At 40.8% G+C, this 27,603-nt stretch overlaps 1 protein-coding gene across 1 annotated transcript in view; it reads right to left on the bottom strand.

Moving 5' to 3' along the window:
- PIEZO2 (piezo type mechanosensitive ion channel component 2) overlaps positions 1-25,902 on the bottom strand; it is a 295,110-nt gene extending 269,208 nt beyond the window's left edge. Inside the window, exon 1 of the mRNA XM_057397456.1 lies at positions 25,662-25,902. Within this exon, the coding sequence (XP_057253439.1) occupies positions 25,662-25,725 (64 nt within the window). The 5' untranslated portion in view covers positions 25,726-25,902. The remainder of the gene's footprint in view (positions 1-25,661) is intronic.
- Between the last annotated feature and the right edge of the window lie 1,701 nt (positions 25,903-27,603).

Genomic DNA, 27,603 nt, shown 5'->3' with positions numbered 1-27,603 from the left:
AGTAAACTGACCCCTTGGAGTTTAAAAATACTAGCAAACATGGTAACACTCCAAAACATAATAAGAGCTGGCAATAACGTGCCTTCAGGGGCAGGGTGCAGGACAGGACCCAAAGTAACAGAAATTCTAGTTTAGCATTGCACTGGCTAAGAATGTCTACATTCCAAAGGTTTCAATTAAAGAAAAACTAGTTTAGGAAGCCTTACTTAATGCTAGCTCTGTTCTGTAAATATGATAGAACAGACAGGCTGTTGTTTTAGAATTTGAAGTCTTACAAAGAAAAAAATCTGTGTTTATAACATTTTCTTCCAAATGCATCTCCATCTCCTTCCCACTGCTTTCTTCTGTGAAAGAAATTATAAAAATTATTATTAATGTCACAAAGACTTACCTCCTGCACAGGTACCCAACCTCAGACTAACATATGCACTGGACAGAAATAACACCAAAACCATGGATCAGATAAAAACAAACCCTAAAATCCTTTGTGTTTATTCATTCTCCACCAAAGAAAACAAATTACAGAAAAATTTCATCAATACTGGGAATGCTCAGAAAAAAAAAATATTTCTATAGTTAACATGATTCACTAGCATTTCCTTCAATACTCCTCACCCAAGTACAATAGATGGAGTCTTACCATCCCTGATTTGGCTTTGCAGTATCTGTATGCACACAGTGGAAATCAGAAGGGCACTTAACTTTCCAAGTCAAATTCTGTTTTCTGCTCCTGAATGATCATCAACAAACTGAAGCTAATGCCAAGCAGAATCAAAGTTCGGTGGTCAGCTATTACCTCTGGCTCTTGAGGGCTGGAAATGCTATAAAAAGGCACCATGCTTGCCCAAGCAGAATGAGGGGGAGAGCAAATATTTTCACTTGTTTTCTAGCAACCCTCGTGGTTGACTTTGAAGCAATCAGTCTCCAAAGAGAATTACATAAGCGTGTATAGGACTCCTCAGTCCTTCAGGAGGGAAACCCTGCCTACTCCACACAAAAGAGAAATAATTAGCCTGGCTGATGACTTTCTCATTTGTTTCTTTAATTGTTAATGCGGCTATGCAGGTTTTCTTTTCACGTTGTTTTCTAAGGTGATTCATTCATGCCACCTGTCAGCACTTTCTACCACTTCTAAATGGCAGGGCAAGCTGTTAGCACATCAAGGTGCGCAGATGTTGATGCCACTTTTGTTTTGGTTACCCCTGGAGGACATGGGAGCATGCCAGCCACACAATGCAGCAGGTTAGCAATGACAGAGAGTAAATAGCCTGCATAATGTAAGAGGCACACATCTGACAGATCTACTGGTGGCGTCTTGCTGTTATTCAGCCCTTCTGCACCAATACATTTTAATTGTATTTTTATTGCCAGAATGATAATTTAAGTCTGGTGAAAACCTCCTTTGACCAAAAAGGCTTAATCAGCTCAACCCACTGAGTACATAAATTAAAAAAAAAATAGAAAAATCGTATCACCAGCTGGAAAAAAACCTGGGTGGAGATCTCCAGTGAAAATCTTCATTGGGCACAAAAGAAAACAACATAAAAAAGATAAATCAAATCATGTACATGGGGGAAATGTAAGAAGATGTTTATCCTGTTTAAACCCAGAGGTAAACCAATGTCTATCCCTGATACCAGAAGAATTAATGAATAAAGCTCATCTAGCAGGAAAAGCTTCTAATCTGCTCATGAGTCAGGAAAGGTGGTGTAAGAAAAGAGGAGCAAATATAGAGGAAAAAGGAGATCACTATCAGCCTCGTCTGGATTCTACACAAAAGCTTACAAACAGCTCCAAAGGGAATGAAAACAGACACAGAGAGGTGTAAAACTCAGGTTTACCAAGACCCACATAATATGGTTCTTAACCAGTCCAGGCAACTGCAGTAAGTCTTTGTTTCTATTTCAGCTTCACTAAAGTGGCTGATAATATATTATATGGGAAATGAATTAAAACTAGGATTAAAAGTATAAAATGGAAGTAGCTACAGAAATGATCTGAGTAATGCTGGAAGTACTTTCCAGCTGCAGAAAGGTCATTAGCAGAGTTCCTCAAGGACAGATCTTGGCATGGGCCTTACAATGTTTTTTAGTTGACTTGGCAATTAAAACATGAGTGATAACGAAGCTTGCTAATAACCCAGAGCTGGGAGGTATAGTGAATATGAAGAAAAAGCAGTCTCCCAGAAGAACTGCATGATCCTGAGGACTGGAAAAAAAGGAATGGGATTACATTTAGTAACACCAAAAGAGAATACACTTAATATTTTATTAATATTAATTTTTGTTAATATTATTATTAATAATATTTTTATAATAGTATTAATTATACTTAATACCAACAAAACAAGCTGGTGTAAGTGGTGACTGGATGGCTATATAATGACACAGTGTTTGCTCTATTAGCAGATCAAACAAAAGCAGGATAACATACTGGGAAAGAGTGTGTAGTAAAAGACAGCTTCATTGGTAGAGGAAATTGGTATGCAATTATACCAATCACTGATAAAACTTCATCTTGACTGGTATGTACAAGATTTAGTTATCTTTCTTCAATCCAAAGGAAGGGAGAAGATCAGTAAAAGATTTAGGGAACAATAAAAGAGTTTAAATTATTTAGTCAAAAAGAAATAAATACAGAAAAGACCAGGTATCCATAAACATGTAACAGGCTGGAGAGTAAAACCAAGAGTGAACAGGAAACAAAAGCTGTTTATGCTAAAGAAATAGAAAAGGCACAGATTGGCTATGAAGAAATTTTCACTGGGAGCTAACAGGGTTTTACCCTTGCCAGAGTGATGGAAAGTCAGGAAAAGCATTCCCAAGGAACCTGAGAGAAGGGCAAACATAAATTTGATTTTCAAGTGGAGTTTGATATGTTTGTGTGGAGACCACATATTGCCTCAGCCTGTGCTAGCAGAATACATTTATGAATCAGAAGGTCCCTAAAGATACCAGCTTTACGACTGGTTTAGTTCAAACATACCTAAGAATGCTCAAAGATGGGCTATCACAGAGTACATCTTAAGTGCAGTGCTGATATGCAAACCAACATAGAACAGCAGATGACAGACTCTAGGGAACAAGTGTAGATAACTGAAGGAGAGAGAAAGAGTTTTATTTTTCTTTTTTTTTCTTTTTTAGCTATGAGATGGGCTGAGATTTTACCACAGGAAGAGTCTGTCTCTCTGTGTACCAAGTTATCATGGTTCTGTTCATAGCATGCTTGTTTGCAGTATTTCTGGCACTTCATGCATTTTTCATAGCTGTTTCTTGTTAATATATACTGTATTCCTTGGAGTGCCAACAAACAGGGCACTTAGTCGTCACTAGTATTTTGCAACTTCATTTTAATGATGAACAAGTAGCAAGAACAGCACCTCCTGAAAGTCTTCCAGAGCTGTAGCTTACTTGTGGTGAAAGAACCATAACAGCATCCCAAAAGAACAGATGTAAACAGTTTTCAGTGCCTAGCCACTGAGCCACTGATAACCATAAAGATTTTTAAAAGCAGATTTCGTTACCTATTTGTGGACACAAACATACAAGCAGTTCTATGCACATCCATTAAAACATGTGAACATCATGTTTCAATGCGCAAACCCAGTTATTATATACAATTAATGCCAACTGCATTCATAATTTGGTATGTGGCCTGTGAATTAGTTTTGCATATAAAAAACTGATATTTTCAGAAGCAAGAATCCAAAAAAAAATTGACAGAGCAGTGAAGGAGGCATGCTGAGCCTACAGTCAGCTTATTATGAGCCACTCAACACACAAATCTGAAGATGTATTTCTCCGTTTACATAAATCCTTCCTTTTCAAAGCTTTGTTCCTTCTTCCTGCTAAATCAAGAAACAGCCTCTGCCCCACTTAGTGACTCCCTCCATGCACTCACTTTCATGTTCTCCCTCTCAACTTCAGTATAAATTTACCTGTTCCTCCACATACATCTGGTCTGGTCCCTATATACTTTTCATGTCATTGCAAAAGGGCAGAATTTATCCTTCCTTTCACAAGCTGAAGCCATCTCCACCAGAAAATACAGTAGCAGCTAGTAAATCTGCTGTCAGAGACCCCTGATCAAATCAGGATGCATAAGATACATGATTTAGTACTTTCTAAAAATTAAGGCAATTCCTTTTTCACTGCTCAGCTGTGTTCGGCTTAAATATAAATTTAGTTCGAGGTTTTGCATAAATCAAAGCAAGAAAACCATTCTGTTCAGCCTATGCAAACATCAAAAGCTCTTCTAAGAAAATGGCTGCAAAATAAAAAGGAAAAAAAAAAAAAACAATTTCTAGCAAAGATCTAGCTTCCCAGTAGAGACAAGGCTAAGGAGTCCCAAGAGCATTGCAGCCATAGCTGCAATAGTTTATCTCATTTCAGTACTTCACAACTGTCCAGATAAACATGTTCTGTTTCTCAAAAAACAGCAACATGCAAGACTCTCAAAACGAGGAAGTGTTTAAAAGTTATGCAGGTTTTCTCCCTCCCTGAGATCACTGAAATAATCCAAGTTCTGCCTTAAAAAAAAGAGTTGTTACTAGTTAAAAATATTATTAAAGGATCCCTAAAACAACACAGACGGTAAGTGAAACAACCCAAGAAACAAGCGACTTTTCTCTTTTCAAACAAATAAAAAAGAAAATGCCAATAATTTCCAAATTTAAGAAAGATCTTTAAGAACTGAAATTTCATTCATGTACAACATTTTATTAAACTTAAATTGATCCAGTGGTATAATAGGAAACACAGACAAATAGGCTTGTATGAATCCTTTCAGTTGATGTATGGCAGCACCACTTAATTGGTTTTACATGCCCTGGAAGAAAAAACTTAAAAGACTTAATTGTTGCACTAGCACAACAAGGTCATAACCCAGTGAGACATGAGACGATTAAAATAATATTCCCAAGAAAAATCTAATTTCCTGAAAAATACAAGAATGTAGTTAATTTATTAAAAGTATCTCTATGTGGTCATGACACTGTTTTTCTTTCAAAAGCTGTTACAAAGCATAAGAAAAAGTGTATTTCACATAAGGCAAAAAATAAAATACAATTTAAAGACATAAGACAAAACTGAGCTGATTCTTCCATGGGCAAGCCAACCATCAAACTCTATTACTGACTGACTGGGGCTGAGAACACTGACCATGATTTTAATGAACCAGAGAGCTGCTGACTCATAAAATGAGAATGTATTTGACACTGGCTGACTGCCTAATTCAGAGCTCGCTGCACCCAGCAACCTTGGGTTCACTGTGAAATACAGTTAAGACAGAAGAACAGGACAGATCACCACTGCCTTAAGTGGCAAACTGTGATAACTCAAACAGCCGCCATACATGAATGGTGCCAGAGGAATAGGGAGGCAGAGGAGACAGGATCTCTCTGCACAGAGGATGCAGCAGGAGTTGTCAAGCCTATGACATCCAGCACACCCTCAGGATTGGCAGGAGGGCAGCATCCCTGAGCCACCCAGCAGCAGTCCGATGAACCTCAGAGCTCATGCTGGAGAGCCAGAGGAGGCTCTCTGCACCACTACAGCAACCCCTATCTCTACTGAGCTGATGTCATGCACATCATCTCCACAAGTGTTCAGCTGCGGGCATCAAGACCCTGAACTTGCCAAGGGACCACCATCCTTACTGTGCCCCAGCTCACAGCCACACACTATGTGCAATGCTGAGATCATGTTCCGGAAACTACATCCAGTCCAACACGAGAAACACAAGGAGGTCTGAGTCAAGCAGTTGCTCTACTTCACTTTTTAAAGTCACCAACACCACTACTTCGATCAAATTTTGAGAAGCCAGTCTAGAGTGTCATAGCCTTTACTTCATTTTCTACTGCTCATCACATACCAAGTTGAGTGAGGAGGAAGGACAGCAGCAGGAATGCAGACCACTGAACATTGGTGAGACCTCTGTGGACCACAGAGCCTGAAGAAGAAGTGATGGAGAGAAGAGCAGCAACAGGGAATGGAAACATATTTAGGAATAATTGTTAGGATGAAACAAAAACACACAATGCCCATGGCAGGGGTGGGTGGAACTGGATGAACTTTAAGGTCCCTTCCAACCCAAACCATTCTATGATTCTATGACAGACCCCTTGTTTTGTTGTCTGGGGTTTTGGTTTGGGTTTGTGGTTGTGTTTTTCTTTTGTTGTTTTTTTTTTAAATCAAGCCACAGTCAGTTGATAGCAGGTGAGTCTCTACCTTGGCCTAGTTGCAACAGGCAAGAATATTAACCAAGATTCTTCCACCATTTCAGTTATGGGAAAAGCACATTACTCTGGACGGCACTAGAGACTGATACAAGTCACAAAACCAGATCTCCACAGTAACACTCTTTACCCTCTTAAATAAAAAAACATGCCCAAAATACCAAATTACACCCTCAACAATTTCTGGGTGCATACACTTCTCCTGTCTCTCCTTTCAGAACCACCCCACATTTGTCACTTTTGATGTCTCTTGGGTGCCTGGTCACCTCCTCAAGTTGAAACTGTTTGAACCACAAGAAGTCTGGATTTCCATTTCTGTTTTCACTGTTAGCTTGGATGCAATTTTTGGTTCTCTATATCTGCAACCTTTGTGCTACATTCAGTCTTCTATGGAAGCTGTGTAATTTCCTTCCCTTTGATTTCTAGGATTCACACATTCTTGCTGGCCACTGTGACTGATACACTTTCTACTGACTGTTATTTGTTGTTCTTATTATCGATCTCCCAGCTGGCCTAGTTGGCTATCTTCTTCATCTTCCTAGTCTGCTTCCAAATATCATTTATCTCTTCAAATCCATCTCCTCACTTTCCCATTTCTCAAAAAACAGCCAGTGATTTCTTTGCTCTTTCCTCTGAACACCTCCTTAGCCCAGCTCTCACTCCACCACCATGTTCCATATTCTCATTCTATATAGTCTCACCTTTTATTATTCCACTTGCCTTCTTTTCCATTATTTCCTTAACTGCCCTTATCTGCCTGCCTTCAAATCCTTTATAAAAAGGGCTTCAAATACTCTGAAACACATGATCACATTATTATATAATTACCTTCCTCATTAATGATTTTCTCCTGTGACATGCAGCAGGTCAGGAAATCACACCCCATTTGCATTTCTTCAAATGCAACTCAATTTGCTTCCAATAAAGGTGACTTTTTTTCTGGAGCCACACCAATAAAATGCTTATAGCCCACAGCTCACCCGTTCAGAGAAATGGCAAACTCAGAAACAGATCACCTACTATATGGGAGCATGTGGCTTCTAAAGGGGAAAGGCAAAACACCAACAAAGTTACTGCTTCAGATGAATATTTATTCTTCTGAAATCTATCCAAACCAACAGTAATCCATCTTGGTTCATCTTGATCCATCGCAGTTCTTCACGAGAGCCTCATGCAGAAAAAATGTTACACGTAAATATTATCAACTTCTGTATATATTAATAGCAAGGAAAATCATACATAATACTTATCTAAGTACTTGACACTTTACTGTTCATCAACATGTACACTAATATACACCACAGAAAATTGGCGATGTGGCAGCAGGCACTTATCCTGCTCAATCTCCTCAGGCAAAGTTGAGTAATTATGTTTCCTCATTGTTGCCAAAATGATTAAATAACTTTTGTAACGTAAACAGAAGGATCAGCCAGTGCGCAGTAACATTAAAAGGATAGAAAACATCTTTATCCCCATGCAACTGAACAGAACAGCCCAGTATTTTACTGCGGACTAAGGAGATCTGTTTAACTGAAAGAGTTTAATTTCCCCTACCAGGTACTTTACACATTCAAATGCCTCCTGTGTGTGTTCACAGACACCCTCTGGTTACACAGAAAAGAAATCCATTCCCATTAATAGACCTGAATATTTTATATTCTGCTTTCTCACTCCTGTTTCAGAGTCAGGATTTCCACACCCCTTCTCTCTAATGCCACCTGGGAGGATAACACAGGGTAAAACTCTTCCACCAAACAATTTTGCTACCGGAGCAAACATTTATTTATACCTCTACTATGAATTTATAGCATTTATCACAAAAGGAAATAAGCTCACTTCATGCAGTTAAACTAGGTACACCTACACTCTCACATTTTGGAAAGCCAATTTACTTGACTACACATTAAGCAACCAGTAATGTCAGGAAAACAACATAATCCATAAAATAATCCAATATTACTGCACAAAAGATGCAACCGGCCTTCCCTCCGCAAAGTTTTGCTCATTTTAAGAGTAACAGTGCAACCATCATCCGAGACAATAAACTAAGCAGTTTATCTGGTGATGTTTCCACCAGCACTGTAAGGGAAACAAACCAACCAAAAACTCTTCTGAAATATTCTAACAGACAAAATCATTTGCAAGTTGCTAAAACAGAGCTCTTTGGATAGAAACACACTCTTCTCTCCACATTAATTCTCATGTACATTTCCAGCAGACACTAGAAGTCCAGTCAGACACTACACCTGCTGACACTGAGCATCAGTGAAAGGCATCTGACAAAGCACATGGTTAGTTCTGCATGTGCCACGCTGTTTTTGACCCTCAACCCAGTGGATGTTTTCACCAGTGCCGGTCACGTGCTGAACCATGTAAATTGCTTTCATACCTTTCCAGATTTAATGATGGCAAATTTATCCGTCTCACATCATGGTGAACATGTTTAGTCCCTTTACAGCTTACATTAGCTTGTTTCATCTCACTGCAGCCAGCTACCTCTTTCTTTTGAACTAACACATCAATGCACAGAGCCCATTTCAATGTTAAATGTTCCCATTTCTGCTTCCTAGGAAGCCACCAAAAAAAGTGATATCATATCACCCAGTCTTAGTTGTGTGTTTTACAGGTATCTAATGAACAGCATACCTTAATTAAATAGTTAACTTTGTATCATGTTTCATATTCACACCTAATCCATACAGTTAAAGTTTTCTCAGATGATATTTCTTTTGGTCATAACCAAAGGGTTGTCAGGGTGCATTAAAAGTATCTATTTCCAAGTTATCAGAACTCCATCACAAGAAACACATTGGAGGCTAAGCCTGACTTCTTCCCTTACCTGTTAAATAATCACAAAGGATTCCAATTTCTCTTACAGGAGCATCATTTAAATTATGAGGATGTAACTGGTATTATCACTTTCAGCAATTCTGACTCAAAGAAACCAGTCCTATCACATCTTTGCTATAATTATTTTTAAATTATAAGACAGTTCAGGTATTGCTACCCATTCTATATTTGCCTAACAGTGTTTCCAAAAAAAGAAGACAGATGGTTACTGCGGGATGCTGACCACTCAAAACTTGCAAGAAATCAATGCAAGATACAAAGATTCAAATATTACAAGGTCAAGGCCATTTATATCAGGAATAGTGTGGCCAGCAGGACTAGGGAAGTGATCATCCCCCTGTACTTGGCACTGCAAGGCTGCACCTCATATATTATGGTCAGTTTTGGGCCTCTAACCAGAAGACAGACACTGAGGTGCAACAGAGCATCGAAAGAAGGGCAACAAAGCTAGTGAAGGGTCTAGAGCACAAGTCTTATGAGGAGTGGCTGAAGGAACTGCGGATGATTAGTCTGGAGAAGAGAAGGCTCAGACTGTACTGCTCTCTACAACTAGCAGAAGGCAGACTGTGGCAAAATGGGGGTCAGCCTCTTCTAGGTAACAAGCGACAGGACAAGAGGAAACTAGCCCAGGGGCCGTTGTGTCAGGGGAGGTTTAGATTGGATATTGGGAAAAAGAACTTGACAGAAAGGGTTGTCAAGCATTGGAACAGCTGCCCAGGGAAGTGTTTGAGTCACCATCCCTGGAGGCGTTTAAAAGATGTGTAGATGTGACACTTAGGGACATGGTTTAGTGATGGACTTGGCGTTGTTACATCAATGGTTGGACTTGATCTTAAAGATCTTTCCAACCTAGGTGATTCTATTCCATTCTATAACACTTTTTATTATGTTACCTCTAACTTATTAGTAATTGATCTTTTAGAAGTAATCTAAATATATAATGAGCTTAATTATAGTATAATAGAAAACTGACAGGGAGCTGGGGCCACCTGCTATAGAAGATGCCATCTTCACATGGTTACCAATGAAAGCACATAAAACAAAGTCCAAAGGAGGATATTAAATGTCAGAAGCAATTTGCTTGGAGTTTTTGTTCAGAACACTCAACATGCCTGAGGGCCCCAATTCTGTTATTCTGGATGCAACCAGACAGGAACAGCTAGAAAAATAAAAAATAAGGAGGAAAAAAGGCTAGTAGCAAAGGCTACTCTGCTGGCCTAAGGAATCTTTCCTCCTTGTTCCTGAGGAGAAACACTAATGTTAAAGTTGGTGGCAGTGGTCCATGAAGGGCAGTGTTTTCTACCAGGATTTTGATAAAAAACAATGTGAAACAGACAACTGCAGTCTAATGTGCTAACGGCTCTGCAAACAACACTGATAGTAACTGCTCCTACAGCTTTGATTAACCATGTAATGAAAGACACTCTCCTCCTCTTGTGCTCAAGACTCTGTTCCTAATGTCTTTCTCCTCTGTGCATACCTATGACCTCATTAATCTATTGACATCATTTGTGGTCTTACACTAACCATAGACTGCTACTGCTGACTGTGAGGCTGAATCTCAGGTATTTCTTATTTTAAGTATAAGGAATAATCTAATTAGGTACAAACATACCTTCTGGATTGGTGTGACGATGATTAGTTATCTCAAGTTACAAAACACAGCAACAACAGCAATTTCTTTCTAATTTTATTTTACATCTTCCTCTTATTTACTCAACTTAACGTTAAGATAAGATGGTGTGTTATATGTTATATAATTCATGGAATGAAGACACTGGCCTTTCTGAGTAACCTTCTGGCACTGGCAGCACTTATTCTTGGACAATTGCCTAGGGAATCATTACTTTTTTTTTTTAATAAAAAAAAAGAAATTTAAAAAAACTAAAAAGCAGAGCCATTTGTAGCATGCATTAAAGAATCTTCTGACCTGAAAGGTGATGTTTTAAAATCAATTAAGCACTCAATGTGCCCCAATCCTAGCTATCAACATGTCAAAGTAAAGCTGTATCAATTCTAGTAAAAAAAATTTACTAGCAGAATGAATTACCTGAGCAGGTTTTAAATGCACCACCTCAAGAAAAAGCTGTTCTATGTGGAAATAACATGTCTGCCTTGATTTACCTTACTAACTTCAGTAGTAATACAAGACTGTAAAATGCTATTCTGCAACATGCTCCTTCTCCCTGCCTATGCAACATTTGGCTCAGTCCTTATGCACAGAGGTGGGATGCAAACAGAAAGCTTATCAGGTCTGAACTGCAAAAATGATGGATATCCCAAAGCAGGTACGATTCAGTAAATTTCTTGGAATCTGTTAATTCAGAGAGTCAGACACATCTTATTTAGCTCATTTCTACTCCCATATGCTTGGAGAGGTACACACACTACTTGCTAGAATATCAGAAATACTTGAACATTTTGGTTATATGATCTTTACAAAACACTAAAGGTAAAATTACCAACATTTCTAGACCACTTTTTAAAGTGCATGCTATCCTGCTATTTCCTTGTGCATATAAATATACTTCTAAAATACTTTACATTCAAAAAAGCTGGTCTCACAATAAAATGCCAGTTTGAGGAACAAATGAAATAATTCAACAAATCAGGCAACCAAGCAGAAAGAACAATTGAGTGTGATGCTTTTGCAATGATCTCTTCAGATGACATAGTACGTCTTTTATTTGTAGTGTTGCATAGGGGGGTGGTGTTAAACTTTCAAAAGGACAAAGCAACGGATGCAGACAGTGAAAAATGCAAATGCTAAGCTACAGGAAGGTATGAGGACATTTCCCGCAATTACGACAGTTAATAGCATAAATGGCCCTCAAAAAAGTCACCTGGCTGTCTGTCTACAAGTAAACTACATCAGCTATTGTTTTCCATGTTGAAATCATCTATTACCTAAGAGCAGATGTGTACAGAAGAAAAAAACAGGAGCTGCGTGTAACTTCTGATATCAATAACTTGCCTTTTATGAAATGAAGGCTAGCTACACTACACACAATGAACTGTTTAACTTTTCAGATGGTTAAACTACAACATCTCCCATGCTTCTTGTAGAATGAAAGAAGTAAGGGAAGAGAATTTCTGATATACAGTGTGTTGACCCTCTAAAGGCAGCACAGTTAACTGAATATTACAGTTAATCTATAAATCTTGCATTTTTCAGGCAAAAATTTGGAAACAATTCTTTATGCTGGATCTATAAAACCCAAAACAACAGATTCTGTGAATTACTAGCACCAAGTGGTTCATATATCAAAAATGCGACCCAGCTTCTCAAATACTTGTTTCACAATTGCAAATCAACAGTAAAATAACTACTGCTAAAAGTAATTTGTCAATACTACGTGAGATGGAGATTATCTAGGAGAAAAGAATTCAATACAGAAACACGCAGAACTGATTTTCTTCCTATGGTTTTGAAACAAATTAGCTGTCATTGATTTACAGAATAACAAGAAATACTGACTAATTATTCAAGTATATGAGCATGACTGCTGGGAAAATAATGCAAATAATTTACTAGCTAGTTAGCCCCTTAGAGAATGCCAGCATTGGACAGTTCTTGAAATTGAGAAGAAATGCTGTAGGTCTTGTATTAATTCATTATTCTTTCACTGCAAGTCAGTGACAGATGACTGTACCAACGTTGCAGAATAAGATTCATTAATAATCAGCACTTCCAGCTGGGAAATGCAAATTCAACCTTTTTGAGCCTTTGGATGCACATTGTATGTGTTAAGACACAGTAAACCAGAACATGTCCTACAGATACCGGCTGTGGTGAATTTATTTATTTTTAAAACCAAGAAAGGAAAATTGCACTCTCTGAGATTTGAGGTACCAATGAGTTTAGAGAAAGACTGAAGAAACAGTTCCTCACAGAAGGATTTCCAAGACCAACTGCTGTACAGTTTGGAACCAAAACTCAAAAGCCATAACCAGGATATCTTGAACAACATACGTAGGCATCTACTTTCATATGAGGAGAGAGTGTGTAGGATTTACTGGAAAGACTAAGTACTTGGTCCTTAAATCAAAAATGAGACAAAAAAAAAAAATACAAATTCTGCCTGGGTTCCAGTGCTGACTGTTCAGATATAATATCCAACATCAATTTATTTTTATTTACAGTCCTTTGATCACAGTTTAGAAGTTATGCATTTGTTTCACCGGGTTTTTCCTTTCTTTTAAGGAACAATAAAAATGGTCAATGTCTACTTTCTGTTTCTCACAAACAAGGTAAAAAAGTTTTTGGTCAGATCTCCCTTTTGACATTTGGTGTAAGCTACTGGGCTGTACCAACAGCAGCATAGCCAAGAGAAGTGGTTATTTCCCTTTACTCAGCTGTCCTTAAGCCACATCTGGAGTACCACATGCAATTTTGGCTCCTCTCAGGACAAGAAGTATGTTGACAAATTTTAACAAGTCCAGGGGAGGGTCCCCAAGACAGTCAGGGCTGGAGCTTAAGGTCCTGTGAGGAGAGGCTGTGGGACCAGGGTTCATTCAAGACCCTTTCACGGGCACCTCACAGTAGCCCCCAACACTTAAGAGGAAAAGACAGAGTCAGGCTCTTTACAAAGGTGTTATTGAGAGACAACAACCATAAGCTGAAGTTGGGAGGATATAAAGGGGGGAAAGGAAAACAAAAATCCCCACAGTCACTGTGAGGCTACCTAACTGCTAGAAGAGGTCGTAGACCTCCATTCTCAGAGACTTTCAAAACCCAACAGGAAAAAGCCCTGAGCAATCATGTTTAAATTTAGTGTTGGAGATGGGAGAAGAGACCCACTGAGATGCCTTCCAGCCTGGGATGCTATGAAGAGGGAAACACAGTCAGACCACAGCCCATCCTGCAATCACCAAGAAACCTTGCAGGGGAGCGACCAACCTCAACCGCTTCAAAGGAATGTATGAGAAACCCAAACTGAGTAACTATGGAATTACCCACCCCACAGGAGAACATTATTCTTTCTCCTCAAAACAGAGGCTGGTTTCAGTGACTTTACCTCATCCTTTGTGGGGGCTCTTGTGTCCTTGGTTTTTGGTTAGGTTTTTTTTGTTCATTTGTTTGCTTGCTTGCTTTTCCAACTGCTACATTCCTATTTAAGTGTATTTCAACAACTACTACTGTGCATTAATTATGCAGGCAGGATACTCTGGTCATAAGACTTTCTTGTTCCTTCCAGTTTGCAATATTGTTTGCAATTTACTTGCAATCCTCCCAGCACTGGAACAATTGTGCTACTTCCCCATTTCAAGGGCAACAGGAAAACAGCTTCCTCCACAAGGGGAAAAAACAAACGGAATTTCCCCAAATACAGTAACAGTAAATACAGGCAAGAAAAAAACTTATATCCTTCTTCTATAATTCTACCAACTCCAACTGCTTCATTCTTCAGGGTAAGCTAATGACCATTTGGGACCTTCTGCCACTTCCTTACTACTGCCAGTACAGCTCATCACTGAGCTGCCAAGCTGTAGGAAACAAGATTTGTGCATTGTCTCATTTCTGCATTTTAATGTAGACTTCTCAACGAGAAGGGATCAACTTAAATTGATTAGGCCAGCCCTCACTTCTAGACCCTCAAAACGGCACAGTGGGGTTGTCTTACACCCCTCAGTATGCCTGCATGTAGACTTGGCTTACTGAGGTTGCCAAAAGTTGACAGTGACTTATTTCACAAAAGGTTGTTGTATCTCGAAGCAATTTTTTGCTTGAAACAGTGGTACAATAAACTGCAAGGATCTTTTCAAAGCATGCATAAAAACAGTATGCTTACTTTTGCTTTCAGCAAATTAACAAGAAACATATTTGTAGAGATCTTCACACAGCTATGATGTTCTATTTGCAGACAACAATGAAAAGCTGTGAGAAACAGATTTTGACATTTATGTACACTAATGGGCATGATGATTGAGTTTGTTGACTCAGTTCAATAAGAACAAATGGCATACAGGTTAAACACTACAGAAGGGTATTTTAAGATACATTATATCAATAGATTTGTACATATACACAGTATTTCTTGTACTGCATTTTGCCTCAGAGTATACACACAGACATTGTGTTCCAAGGTTAAACAAATCAAAATATTAGAACGTGAGGAGGAAAGTTGTACTGCATTGAGGAAGTGTAAAATAGGGTCCATTTTCTCAGACTTGGGACTTCTCTCATGACAAAGGCATCACCTGCAGAAGAGCGATGGAAAATACATGTCACTGAATGCTAATCCTTCTAAACATTACAGGGCCCACCATTAAAAGCAACCAGCCATTAAACAAGGAGATGAAGTCAATTACTGTATTTATGTCAGAAGGAGGTGGGAGTACACTTATGCCTTGTGTGGTACAGAGTAAATATGATTTGAGCAGCTGACTAGGCTTTTCTCCCCCATCCATTGTGTTTTGTGTTGTACCTTAGGGAATAGGAAGGTCATTTCACCTAAAAGTAAGTACAGTGAAGCTCTGAGCTAAGCTGTATGATACTAACAAGCACAAGAGTAGGCTCACATAAGAAAGATGAGGAAAGTTTTCAAACACAACTACACCCCACGGAAATGACAGTCACCTCCCAAGAAGCAATAGGGAAAATGCATTTTTATAGTAATACAGACATGTACATTATTGCCCAACAAAGATATCAAAGGTCCTGACCAATGTACAGTATGATAAGAAAAGCATGAAAGCTTAGGAAAAGAAAGATGCGTCATATTAGGCAAGAAGAAGAAGTTTTTCTTATCATAGAAGTAAACCACAGAGAGTTCCCCTAATCAGGAAATGTATGAAAATAGTTAATAAAACATCTTTAAAACCCCAGGAGAAGCTTTTGTTCTGCTCTCTTAGAAGAAGAAACCTGATCAAACTTCAGAAGAAAACAACTAACATTGTCAGAGAAAATGTGACATCAAAGCCTATCTATAGGTTCATAAGAAAAACCTTTGTGAAATGCATGAACTATGGGGATTAATGTCTTTCCACTTGAAACACATTATCACAAAAAGACAAACAGACACATTATCACACTGTGGGTTTTTTTCTCAATTACGTACTGAAATGATGGAAGAAAGTGCTAAGCTTTATTATGTTCAGCTTTGTTTTTAAGAACAGAGTAATGACATTTTATTTTAAAAAAAAAGAAGTTATTGATTTCCTTTCAATTTACAGAAAATAAGCTATGGAAGTGATATTTATTATTTACATAGCACTGCACTGCAAATAAACAGGCCTAGCATTTAGCTAACAAATAAGAGATGGGTCATACCTCATAGATTTTTGTTCTCTAAATCAAACAGTAATTTGATATACGATAAATGTCTAGAGATGAAAGAAGAATCAAAAAGTTCATGCAGTTTCTCTGGCTGTTGGCACATCTATCACAAGCACTACAACCTGAAGAAAGCAATCTTATAATCTAGCATTTAGAAAAGCCTTATTTTTTTTTCTACACAGAAATACATATATTTCCAACAAAGAAAATGCTAATGATATCAATGACAAAATATAGAAAAATGCAAAAAGGTAGGAAGTAGTTATAATTCCATGCTCGCCACTGAAAGTGCACTCCTTCTAAAAGGTGCCTGCAATACACATATCCCAGCAAGTCTGATCTCTGATGAAGTTTCAAATGGTTAAAACATGTAGCTTCTTTTAGGTTGTTATCTTGTAGAAGTGGATCTACATATGTATCTGTATCAAAAAATGCAGTGTGTTATTAAGGAATGTAATAGGACAAGTCTTTAAAATTCTAAGCACGGAGTGAAGGACCAAGGAATCGAAACACATTTTAGCAATCACATTACAGCTATGAATACTGTTTAACAATAATCTCATAGAAGTAGGCCAACAAAATGCCAACATGAGCTAATATTTATTTATGGCAGTAAAAGTTTTTTGCATAAATCAGGACTCATGGAGACAAATTACCCTCACTAGCCTTTGGTTTATGAATTAATCTATTCTCTGTGACCAGGAAAATGCTATTCTGAAAGATGTCACAAAAAGCCACAAATGTAGCAAGGGAAGAAAAACACAACATAGACAGGTGCAGCCACTATGCAAAAATTTTGCATGTTTCAGACATTTTCCAACGTATGAGCACGTATAAAAAATTCAGAGTAACTGTCACTGTACCTACCTGCTAGAGGTTAGCAGATGATTTCCTAGACAAGCAAATCCACAGTATCAGTGATATGTAACGCTGTAATCAGCATCACGTTTTATAGTCGGAGACTTATCAATCTGGAGAAAGGCTTACTTTCAGATTGTAAGGTGGGTGGAACACAGAATCATTCCTTTTGGAGCCTTTGGAACTTCAATCTGCTTTTAAAAGCTAACTAAAGGTAAAGGCTAAACATATGCTTGCAACTTGGACTGCTAGCAAAAGGAGTTCAATGTCCTCCAAAATACCCAGGAGCTAATTTCTCTATTTGCATGTCTTTTACACCCTCCCCCCCCGAAAAATGAGCATACAGTTTATGAGTGGTATGAGCATGACTAGGGAAAAAACAGCACCTGTTTAGCACCTCTTTACCCACATAGGGTTTCAGTGTCCTTCAGCACAGTGAGAATCCAAAACACATCCCCTTAGCTGTTAAAGAAATAATTCTCAGTCTCCCATGCAACTTCTCAACAGGGGGCAGAATTGACCCTCACCCCAATGCCCCTTAAATACTTCAGGTTTAATTTATGGTTATGTCAAGCTACATTAACAAATTAGTAGCTTGGAAGCAGTAGACAGAGTATGTAATGTCTGCAATCCCATGCTTTGTGATATTTTGCCAAAAAGGGAGTGATTAGTATATCACTCATAAACACACAGACTCACTTCTTGAAGTTTTACTTCATTTCCAAAAGAGCTTCCAAACTGAAAGCTACATGAATGAGCTCAGAAGAGCTACACTGCACTTCCTGGTGTTTCAAATTGTACAAGTATAGCATCCTAAAACTCTTTATTTATGGGGAAGGCAGATTTACATAATCGTCATCCCTTTCTCCAGAACTAGACAATTGATAGGAAATTCAGAGCTGTTAATTTCTACAGTTAATCTTAACAGTTGATTTTATGCCTTGCAAATGTTATTCTAAAGTATTAGAGTAAATAGAACACTAGACTATTGTTGATTTAAGTGATTATACATACTTTTTCCCATCCAAAGGATTATTTACTAAGGCAACAAACTGAAAAGGAATTAAAGAGTACTCATTTTCTTCTTATTCACAGAGGAGTTCACCCACGGAATTCATTGCTACAGGGTATCATCAAAGCTAACACTGCAGCTTGGAATTATAGCTATAAAAGAAATTAAGATACAAAATAGCAACCTTAATGTGACATTCAGGTTTTACAACTGTCTACTCGAGACAGGAAATGGACAGGTAAGACTCTCAGGAGAAGAGGAGAAGTGCATTAATTCAACCACATCCTGAATGTAATGCATCAAAGGATGCACTTCTAGCAAATGCACCAAAATAAAGATATATAATTCAACCTGGGGACTTCTTTTTTTTTTTTTTTTAATGTTGAAAACCTTGAGTTGGTTTGTCTGACAAAATGACCCCAGTTTCATATATATATCACTTATATATACCACCAATACACCAGTTTCAGTAGAAGAATGAGAGGACTCTGTCACTCATTCCTGCCAGCAACACCTGCACTTTTCCTGAAAACTTACCTGCATGCTGCCAGCTTCTGACCTGCTTAGCTTCAGAGTTCTGTCAGGATGACAGCATGAAGACCTGTGATCACCACAAAAGTAATGTTACAGAAAACTTTTACCCAAGAAAACAAACCTGGATTGATTTAGTTACAAATATTGATCAATCTGCTGAAACACAGACAAAACTAACCCCCTAAACCCCTACTATACAGCCTTTTTACTAGCTTCGCAAGTCATAGTATCTTTATAACTGAGAAAGATACTACGAAGTGCTGTACAATCTACTTGACTACAGACTTTTTCACTAAGTAGCACTTGCTAACATCATTCTTCAAGATAGAAGGCAAACAACCTATTTCTTAGAGTGCTGCAGTCCAACAGGCAAAAGTAGTTACTGATGTTCTTGAAGTGTTATCTTCAAAATAAGACACTTTGGCTTCACAAGGGCTATCGCTTCAATGTGAAAAGACACAGAGAAAAGATATGTAGAGAAGGAAAGTTGGAGTGTAAGCACCCAGCAGCTCTAGATGCGTGTGAAAAAGATTTTAGTGCTAATGAACAAGTGCATCATTTGAAGTCCCTCTCAGATACGATCCATTTAATGATATTTCTTTCCATGAGACCTCTTAGCAGCACCAGCTGCTCTGAAGTCTATCTGCTTTTGCCAGCATTTGCAACTCCGCTGCTCCAACACACATGCTGGTAAAGCTGTACCATGAAATTATTTTGGTGCTTTAGTGGTTAAAAGTGCTGCACTCCATCTCCCCAGCTTGCTGACAATTTTTGTTTCTCAGATTTCTGACTTTCAGCAAACTACCAGAAATTAAAGAGCACTGTGTCTATGCATATACAGGTGCAATAACAGTACCGTTCCCTTCCTTGACCTCCTTCAGAAACATCCTAAAAAAAATGAGTTATCTGTTCCCAAAAAAACATAGTTCTGTCATTTCATGCTACGCTTTTATTGTTCTCATTTTAAATAAATAAATGAATAAGAGAATGCACCTCAGTTTTCAAGACAGAAAAGGAATTTCATGCATGATGCGATTTGCAACTGATACCCATGAGCTCCAGCACTACAAATAAAGGATTCAAATGCTTTCCAGTTCCTTGTCACCAGGCAAGTTGTCCACTTTCTCCAAGTATCTCTGTCCAAAGAGCTGCTCCCACTGACTTCCATTCTCAAGTTCAACACTGTCTGTGGAAGAAGTCACCTACCAGGCAAGCCTTTCAAATATATATAGGTTCTGGTTTTCTCTCATTTTAAACAGCTACCGGATTCAAACTACTTAACAGAACATTTAGAATATGTAAGTAGAGGTGATAAGAACTTAAGGAGAGACATTTTGTTCCCATTTCTCGAGGGAGGCATCTTTAAAGAGAGTTTCCCAGGCTGCGTGCTACAGGGAAGTAGAGGCAGTCAACCTGAGATGGATGTTAGAAGAAAGAGCACTGTGTTGGTGGGTGACTGCTGCCTTCCCGCTCTCCCCAAAACACTTTTCTCTGGATCTTAATTGACCCAAGATGGAAGCCACAGAGATGGAAATGGCATTTACTTTTTGCACACAAGAAAATCTAACACTGTGCCTACAAGCCTGGAAAATGCTGCTCCTGCAAGGTCATATATTTTTCCCCTTTGACACCTTTCACCTGCTCTGACCAAACCAGGCAAAACTTCCTTCAATAAAAGAAGCCAGACAAATTTCTAAAACATTTGAGCAGGGTAAGAAAATTAACAGCCATTTTAGATCTCTCATGCACACTGGCATCCAAGTCAATTTTTCTCAGCATGCCACCCATTAAGGGGTTCCTAGACTTCTTGTTGCTGTGACTAACATTTTTGTGAGTGTTCTGGGAAAAGAACGGTTTTAAAATGTAACGGGATGTCTATGTGAATCTCCCTCATGCTGCTCACTATCATTCTTCTCAGTACATCATAACAAATATTTCCCAATGCCACCATAATGATGGAGGAGTGGGGAAGAAAAAAAAGAAAAATCAGTTTGATCTTTGCCTTCTTTTCAGTAGCTGACCAATTTCAGAGCGTTAACCATCACCGCTCTAAATAACTATGGAAAGTTTATTTCAACTTTAGAAGCATGGCGGAGTTTTTTAATGTGTATGTATACACATACAAACATGTATACACCCTCACTATGCAAATTACCCTCTAGTCTGAACAGTCTTGCATCACAACTTGCTTTGTCATCACCCTGACCTCACCTGTGCAGGCTGGCACATGAAACTCATTCAGCCACCTGAAAACTGCACCACAATGTCATATTGTACCATCATTTTTAAACAACCACCTCCAGAGAAATCCAAAATAATAATCCAAGCATGGTACAGCTCACTGACTCCACAGATTTGCCTTAATATTTCAGCCTTGTCCAAATTATTTTGTCTATAGAAAATGTGAATAGTAATAATTCAAAGCATCAAAACATATAGGGAGGAACTGAATTCTGTAGTGTTTAAAACATAACATTTAAACAGCATTTTAGTACCTGCTGATGTAGCTATGCAGACACTCCCCCTCCAATGTCTTCAGCAATACTTGTTAATTTGAGGACTAAAGTCACAAAGCACACCCAAGCATGCTGGACTCTATCTTTTCCTTCCGTGGCAGAACAAGGACCTCAGTCCCGCAGTGGTACTTTCAACAGCTGAATATACATGGGTTCAAAAATATTGTGCATGCTTTAAAAAACATTCTCTGTAACATATCTCTTATATCCTGAGAAGATGATAACTCTGACTCATTCGATATCACTATGATGAATCACTATGACTGAAAGAAATAAAAGCAATTCCCACTATTTAGCAGGAGTTCAAAGATTTGGTTAGAAGAAATCAAGTGAAAGGTTTCAACTAATATCTGAACTCTGTCCTCTACAAAAGCACCAAAATATTTTCTTTTTACCTGACATCACTTACCAAACTCTAATACCTGTGCTCATCCCCTCAAAAACCAAACCAACTCTCTAGAAGCTTCTACAATGAAGCTTCATCTTCATTCAGGAGTTCAGAAAGCAAGCGTAACTTCTCAGAAGTGCCAGGGCAAGGCAGCTAGTTCACTGCAGCCCATTTGGTGGTAACACACAATCCAACAGCATCAGTCAAACACCAGAGAAAGCTGTTCTCTCTAAGCATTGCTTTTCCCAGCATGCCATTTGAAAATAACACTATTTTGCTTAAAAGAAAACTAATGAATTGTGTGTGAAGTAAAACAATTGGAAGCAGAATAACTGAAAATTGTTATCAAGTGATGTAAACCGCAACTTTGTGGTTCAAGTATTTAAAAACCAAAGGAAGCAATTAGCAAAAGATTGTTCTGATGCCTTACTTTAAAATCACATTTTGCATGTTTCAAGTTCATATGAGTAACAAAAAAAAAAAAAAAAAAAAAGACAGGTTCATGCCAGGGCTCAAGCTTTAAAAAACAAAACAAAAAACTTCCCACCAGCAGTGCCAAAAGCTCCCTCTCTTCTATTTTATTATTTGTTTTTTCAGCATTGTACTAGTATGATACAGGAAAATATCACATTAATCTCAATGTCACAGTAAGCCCAATTAAAAAAAAAAAAAACAAAACAAAACAAATAGATTAAACTCACTCTGTTCTACTACATAACACAGTACTTCATTTGAAGTTTATTTACCATTACTTGGATTTACCATGTAGGTTCTAGTTTTGCATTTGACTGAACACAAGATTTCATCATGAAAACAACATGGTGGAGGATCAACTTTAAAGTCAGAAGCCTACAATCAGCTTTTCAGCCCCAGAGGTTATTTTTTTGTCCATGTTAAATTTCCTGTCTTCGGCAGACACCCAAGACGAATCATTCTTGAGCTTTAAATGCATACATCTACGATTACCCACAGAAGATTACACTCTTTGGTGCTCCAGATCTGATCCTAAAAAACTCTTACAAGGAACTGTGTTTTCCCCAGTTACATGCTGCTAATCAAGGCTTGGAAAGTATTTCATACCAGCAAAGATAATTAGCATCAGTATTTCATTTTATTTAAACTAAAGTATTGATATTAGTAAGAGTTTAAAGCATTAACCATTTCTAAAGTGTTTAAAGAACCAACTTTAAGCTTAGCAGACTTTTTTAACAAGTTTGCCACAGCTGCCATTGCTCATCAGGGTCCTCCAACCCTACTACTTTCGACCCTCAAAACCAGAAAAGCAAATCATACCATGATAAGAAATCACAGTAACCTAGCATTTCAAAATCAGGTTCTGAACTGAAAGAACACCTCTGTATTACCCCCTTTTGGCACTGCCCAGAGAGGGGTGGGAGACAGAAGGCATCACTCTGAACAGTGAGTCTGCATGGCAGCTTTCCAGCTGCAGATGCAACCCCACTGTAAAAGTCATACAAAAAACCACTTTGATATACGATCTCTAAAAGGCCTTTTTCCAGAAGCCCATGAAACACTTCCTTGATGCTTTGGAAAGGAGGAGAACATTGGCTCAAAGATAACTCAGGTACAGACACAAGAAAAGTGAAGGAGACTGAACTAAGTTTCACCCTAGTAAGGACTCTGCTAACAGCTTGTGAAGGGGAAAAGAACAGGCAGAGTAAATTAAGGTAAGAGAAAAGCTGTTTGTCCATTTACTGATTTCTCTCTCAAATCCAACTGAACAACATCACTAGGTCCAAAACAAAAAAGCTCTGCGGTGGGATTTCTCTTTCATCTATCTATCTATCTCTTCTCTTTCAAGATAGGAAGTCCCTCCTTCATGTTTCATATTTTTAGTAATCTTCAGATGAGTAAGATTTATGACCATACGCAATTCATTATAAATTCTCATCTGTGGAAATATTACTGCAATGAGAAAGTACCTCTGTTTCACTATCAGGAATTGGGACAACAAAACAATTTTATCTGAACTTATTCTGGTACAGAAAGAGCTTGGCAAGAACCAGATTGAGCACCTGACAGAACAATACTTCCACTATTTTAATATCACAGCTAGACGCTATGTCATTAGAGTAATATAAACAAGTTCCACCTGAACACAATTTATTTCCTAGAGACTTTCCTCCTCCTCCCCATATGTCTTTCCAGCAAATTCATCCTCATCCATTATCCAGCCGTGTTTCACCCGTTCAATGAAAACACAGATGAGGTCCAACAGGTTTCGAACAGGGGGCGCCCTGCTCCCAGCCCTAGCACTGAAAGCCCTGCCTGGTACCACCACCCCTTGGCCTCGAGGGCAACCTGCCGCCCTCAACACCTACCACCCTTCAGCCCCTCTGCACACAACGTTCCCGCACGTTGGCCACCAAGGCACCGACATCCAATCACACAGGGTGACAAAGCAGACGGCGACCCCTCACCTGCTGCCGTGGACCTGGGGAACTCTGCCCGCCCCAGCGGTAGCCACCAAGCTCAGGCCAGGGCACCTGCAGGGAGGCCACGGGCTCTGGTAAAGGGCAGGAAGTGGGTGCAGGTGCTGGTGGTGGGCTGGAAAGCTGTCTCCATCTCACCCTTCATACAATCCCGCAATCACAGAGCTCACCGCACTGCCTCAAGCAATACGGTAAGAAAAAATGTGCGTTTTCACTCCCAGCCCATGGAAGCAAGAGGGAAGCACCCGGTAGCGAGCTGGGAGTCGGGGACTGCCTCTGGTGGGGCTAAGGAGGGTCCGCGAGCTTCTCCCAGAGGAGAAGCCAGAGGTAACGGGGAGCACGGGGAGAGCGGGGCACCTCCCGAGAAGGCTGAAGGGCACATGCTGACATCGAAAGGTGCTGGCCGGGCCACCACGGGGCTTCTCAAGGACAAAGGGTACGCGGCTGGGGGAGCTGCTGGGCAGCTCTGCCCCGGGATGCCGATGAGGCCCCTAGGAGACCTGCAACCCGGGGTGGGAGGGGGACCCCGCAGCCCCTCTACGGCCATGAAGGGGCTAGGGGCACCCTGGAGCCCCGCGGCGGCCGCGCAAGTGAGGGACGGTCTCGCTCCGCAGCCCGCGGAGGATGCGCGGCGCTGGTCGCCGAGGTATTTCCTTCCGCGCCGTGCGGGCGGTGGGCACCAGCTCCCTCCCCGCTTTCCCACCTCCCGTCCGCAGCCCGGCACCAGCCCCGGCCCTGTCCTCCGCAACGGCAGCTTACACGGCGACCCCGTCAGATCCGACCGATCTAACGAGTAATCGTTGGTTATTCAGAGTTCAATTTTCAAATTGTGCGGAAGCATGGATTAATATTAACATATTCACCCGCGGCTGGACGCCGCGGTTCTCCATCCAAAAGTAACGCGGTTTTTTTTGGATGGCCGCCTGCTAAGTAACGCGATTTAATAAACTGCAATTTCTCTCTCTCGAAATAAGTCAAATCTCCCCCTGAAGACCCCCAGAGAATTGCTCCTGAAACAGCTCACTCCCCGCTTTTACAAAGTACCCCCAGAACCCCAACAAGGCAGCTGAGCAAAACACCATTTGAGCAAAAACATTGGCGAACACCAATTCCTCCTCTCGCTCTCTCGCACCTTCCCCCAGGATGCGAAGCGACTCGGGGTGAGGCGAAGTCAGCGCCTGGGTTTCCGAGCGGGAAGCGACGGAGGGCCACTGAGCCCTGCGGAGCTCCGCACGCCGGCACTGTAGGGCGAGCCCTGCCACGCGTGCGAGCTCCGCACCCAGGGCGGGCAGCGACAATAAAAATAACCATACCAACACCACCAAACAGCAACAGATATGTAAGAAATAAGGGGTGAGCAACGAAGCTGAAAGTTTTCCAGGGTAAGAGCGGACCGTGGGAGCTGCCGCGCGGAAGGAGCGGGGTGCATCCCCTTGAGCCGCGGCTCGGCTGGCAGAGAGGACCGTCCCGCAGCCCCGGGACGCGCACCCGGGCGGCGACAAGCCGACGGACGGACAAACAGACGGAGGGACATACCGGCAGTCAGGCACACGGGCAGGAGCAGCCGGAAGGTGAGCCCGCACACCACCTCGGTGGCCATCGCGGCGGCGTGGGGGTCGCGGCCAGCCGGCCGGAGAGCCGTCCCTCTCTGCGCGCCACCGCCTCTCCTATGTCCGCCCGTGCGCGGAGCCGCCGCGACGGCGGAGCATCGCCCGTCCCCTCTTCTCTTCGCCTCGCCTCAGCCGCGCCGCCTCACGCCTCCCGCCGCATCCCGGCGGTAGCCCATGCAACCAGCGCCGTGCCGCACCCCCGGCCAGGGGCACACACACGCCCACCCCCTCGGGGCTCCCCCCACTGCAGTTTTCCTGCCCTCTTCCCGTCCGCTGAACCGCGCGGAGCGCCCCCCCCCCCCCGGCCCGCCCTCTGCACCGACGGCGCGGGACCAGCCGGCGGCACCCCACGGCGCGCCCCGTGAGGAAACTGCCCCGCGCCCCGCCCCGACAGGGCCGGACCGCTCAGTGAAGGGGCCGGCCGTGCGCCGCCTGCCCATGCCTATGCCCTGCCCCTACCGCTAGCCCGGTCTCTGCCGTGCCCTTACTCCTGCCCGCGCCCACGTGCCTACCTTCTGCCCATGTCCCTACTCCTGCCTCTGCCCCTGCCCCTGCTCCTGACCCCACCCTGCCCTCTGCCGTGCCCTTACTCCTGCCCTGTCCCAAAGTCCTGCCCCTTGCGCTCGCCGCTGCCTGCTCGTCCCGTCCGCGTCGCAGGGACTGTTCTGTCACCGCGCTGCCACCCCCAGCTGGCGCCTGTTCGCCACTTAAAACCTTTCCGGTTTTCCTTAACGTTTCTTTTTGAGTTGGTTTGGTTTTGTGTGTGGTTTATTTGTCTCGGCTTTGTTGTTTGGGTTTTTTTTTTTTTTTACAAGAATATTTTTCATTATTATGATAATGGTTTTTATAATAATGTTATTAGTATTCACTAAAAACTTCTGATTTATACTTTTTTTTTCTTGAGTGGGGGAGCAGTTTTCTCCAGTTTGTTCAACCCCCCCCCTCCCCCTCCCCCATGTTTCAGCAGGGCATTTAGGTCCACAAGAAAAAAAATAGATCTGCGGTTGCTGGAATGTATCTCACTTTTCTGGAAAGCTTTGTACCCTTTAAAATACGGTGCGGGTTAGAACATGCGGCGGGTTGAAAAGGGCCTTTTCAAGGCTCAGCTGGTGTGTCCCTGTGTGTGTGCTGAATAAACCTAATAGCCTGGGTTGAAATAGTAATGCTGTAAAATAGAAAGTTATTAATGTTATTAATTCAAGTAAAAGCCCATTTAATCTTCAGGACTGTACTGCAAGCCCTCCCACTTAACTGAGGTGAGCTCAGACGGAATGTCCTCTTTGTGGGGCAGTGCTGGAGATAACTCTTCAGTCTCCTGCAAGATTTGGAGTAGGAAAAAACAGGAGCAGTGACCCTGTGGTGCTCAGCATAAATTGCCGGAGCTTCTTCCCAGCGAAGGACCTCATCCAGTCTTCCTTCAATATAGGAAGTCTTAGATTTGCTCTTGAAGTCCTGGCTTTTTGACTCCTTGTAATTACATAAGCATCTTTTGCTGTTGCATGCTTTTTAGAATACATACTTTCATACCGTTGTTGCAGAGAAAACTCTTGGCAAACATGGGTTTGACCCACAAAAGGGTCTTTTGAAGAAAAAATAAGGTTTTTTTTGTTTTGAGGGTTCAAATGATAGGTGTTGAGCCATGTGGACATCTGATTTTTATTTTATGAATAATGGCAATTATTCAGATACAGTACAACAGGCAAACTGATTTGTATATTTGGAGAGTGAAGAACTCCAGAGTTACAGATATAAAAATGCTCAAGGAAGCTAAGAAAAATCTAATTCAGTGTACCAAACGAGTCCCATTATGAGGACGCAGATCACAAAGGACCTGTATCACAAAAAAACTGAGCCTTTGCTGAAGAGGT

The sequence above is a fragment of the Pezoporus wallicus genome, unplaced genomic scaffold (genome assembly GCF_028554395.1).
Source record: "Pezoporus wallicus isolate ANWC-B61680 ecotype Strahan unplaced genomic scaffold, APGP_CSIRO_Pwel_v1 contig_227, whole genome shotgun sequence".
NCBI lineage: Eukaryota > Metazoa > Chordata > Aves > Psittaciformes > Psittacidae > Pezoporus > Pezoporus wallicus.
Note: the sequence above shows the minus strand (reverse complement) of the source record. Positions and strands in the feature narration are given on the sequence as shown.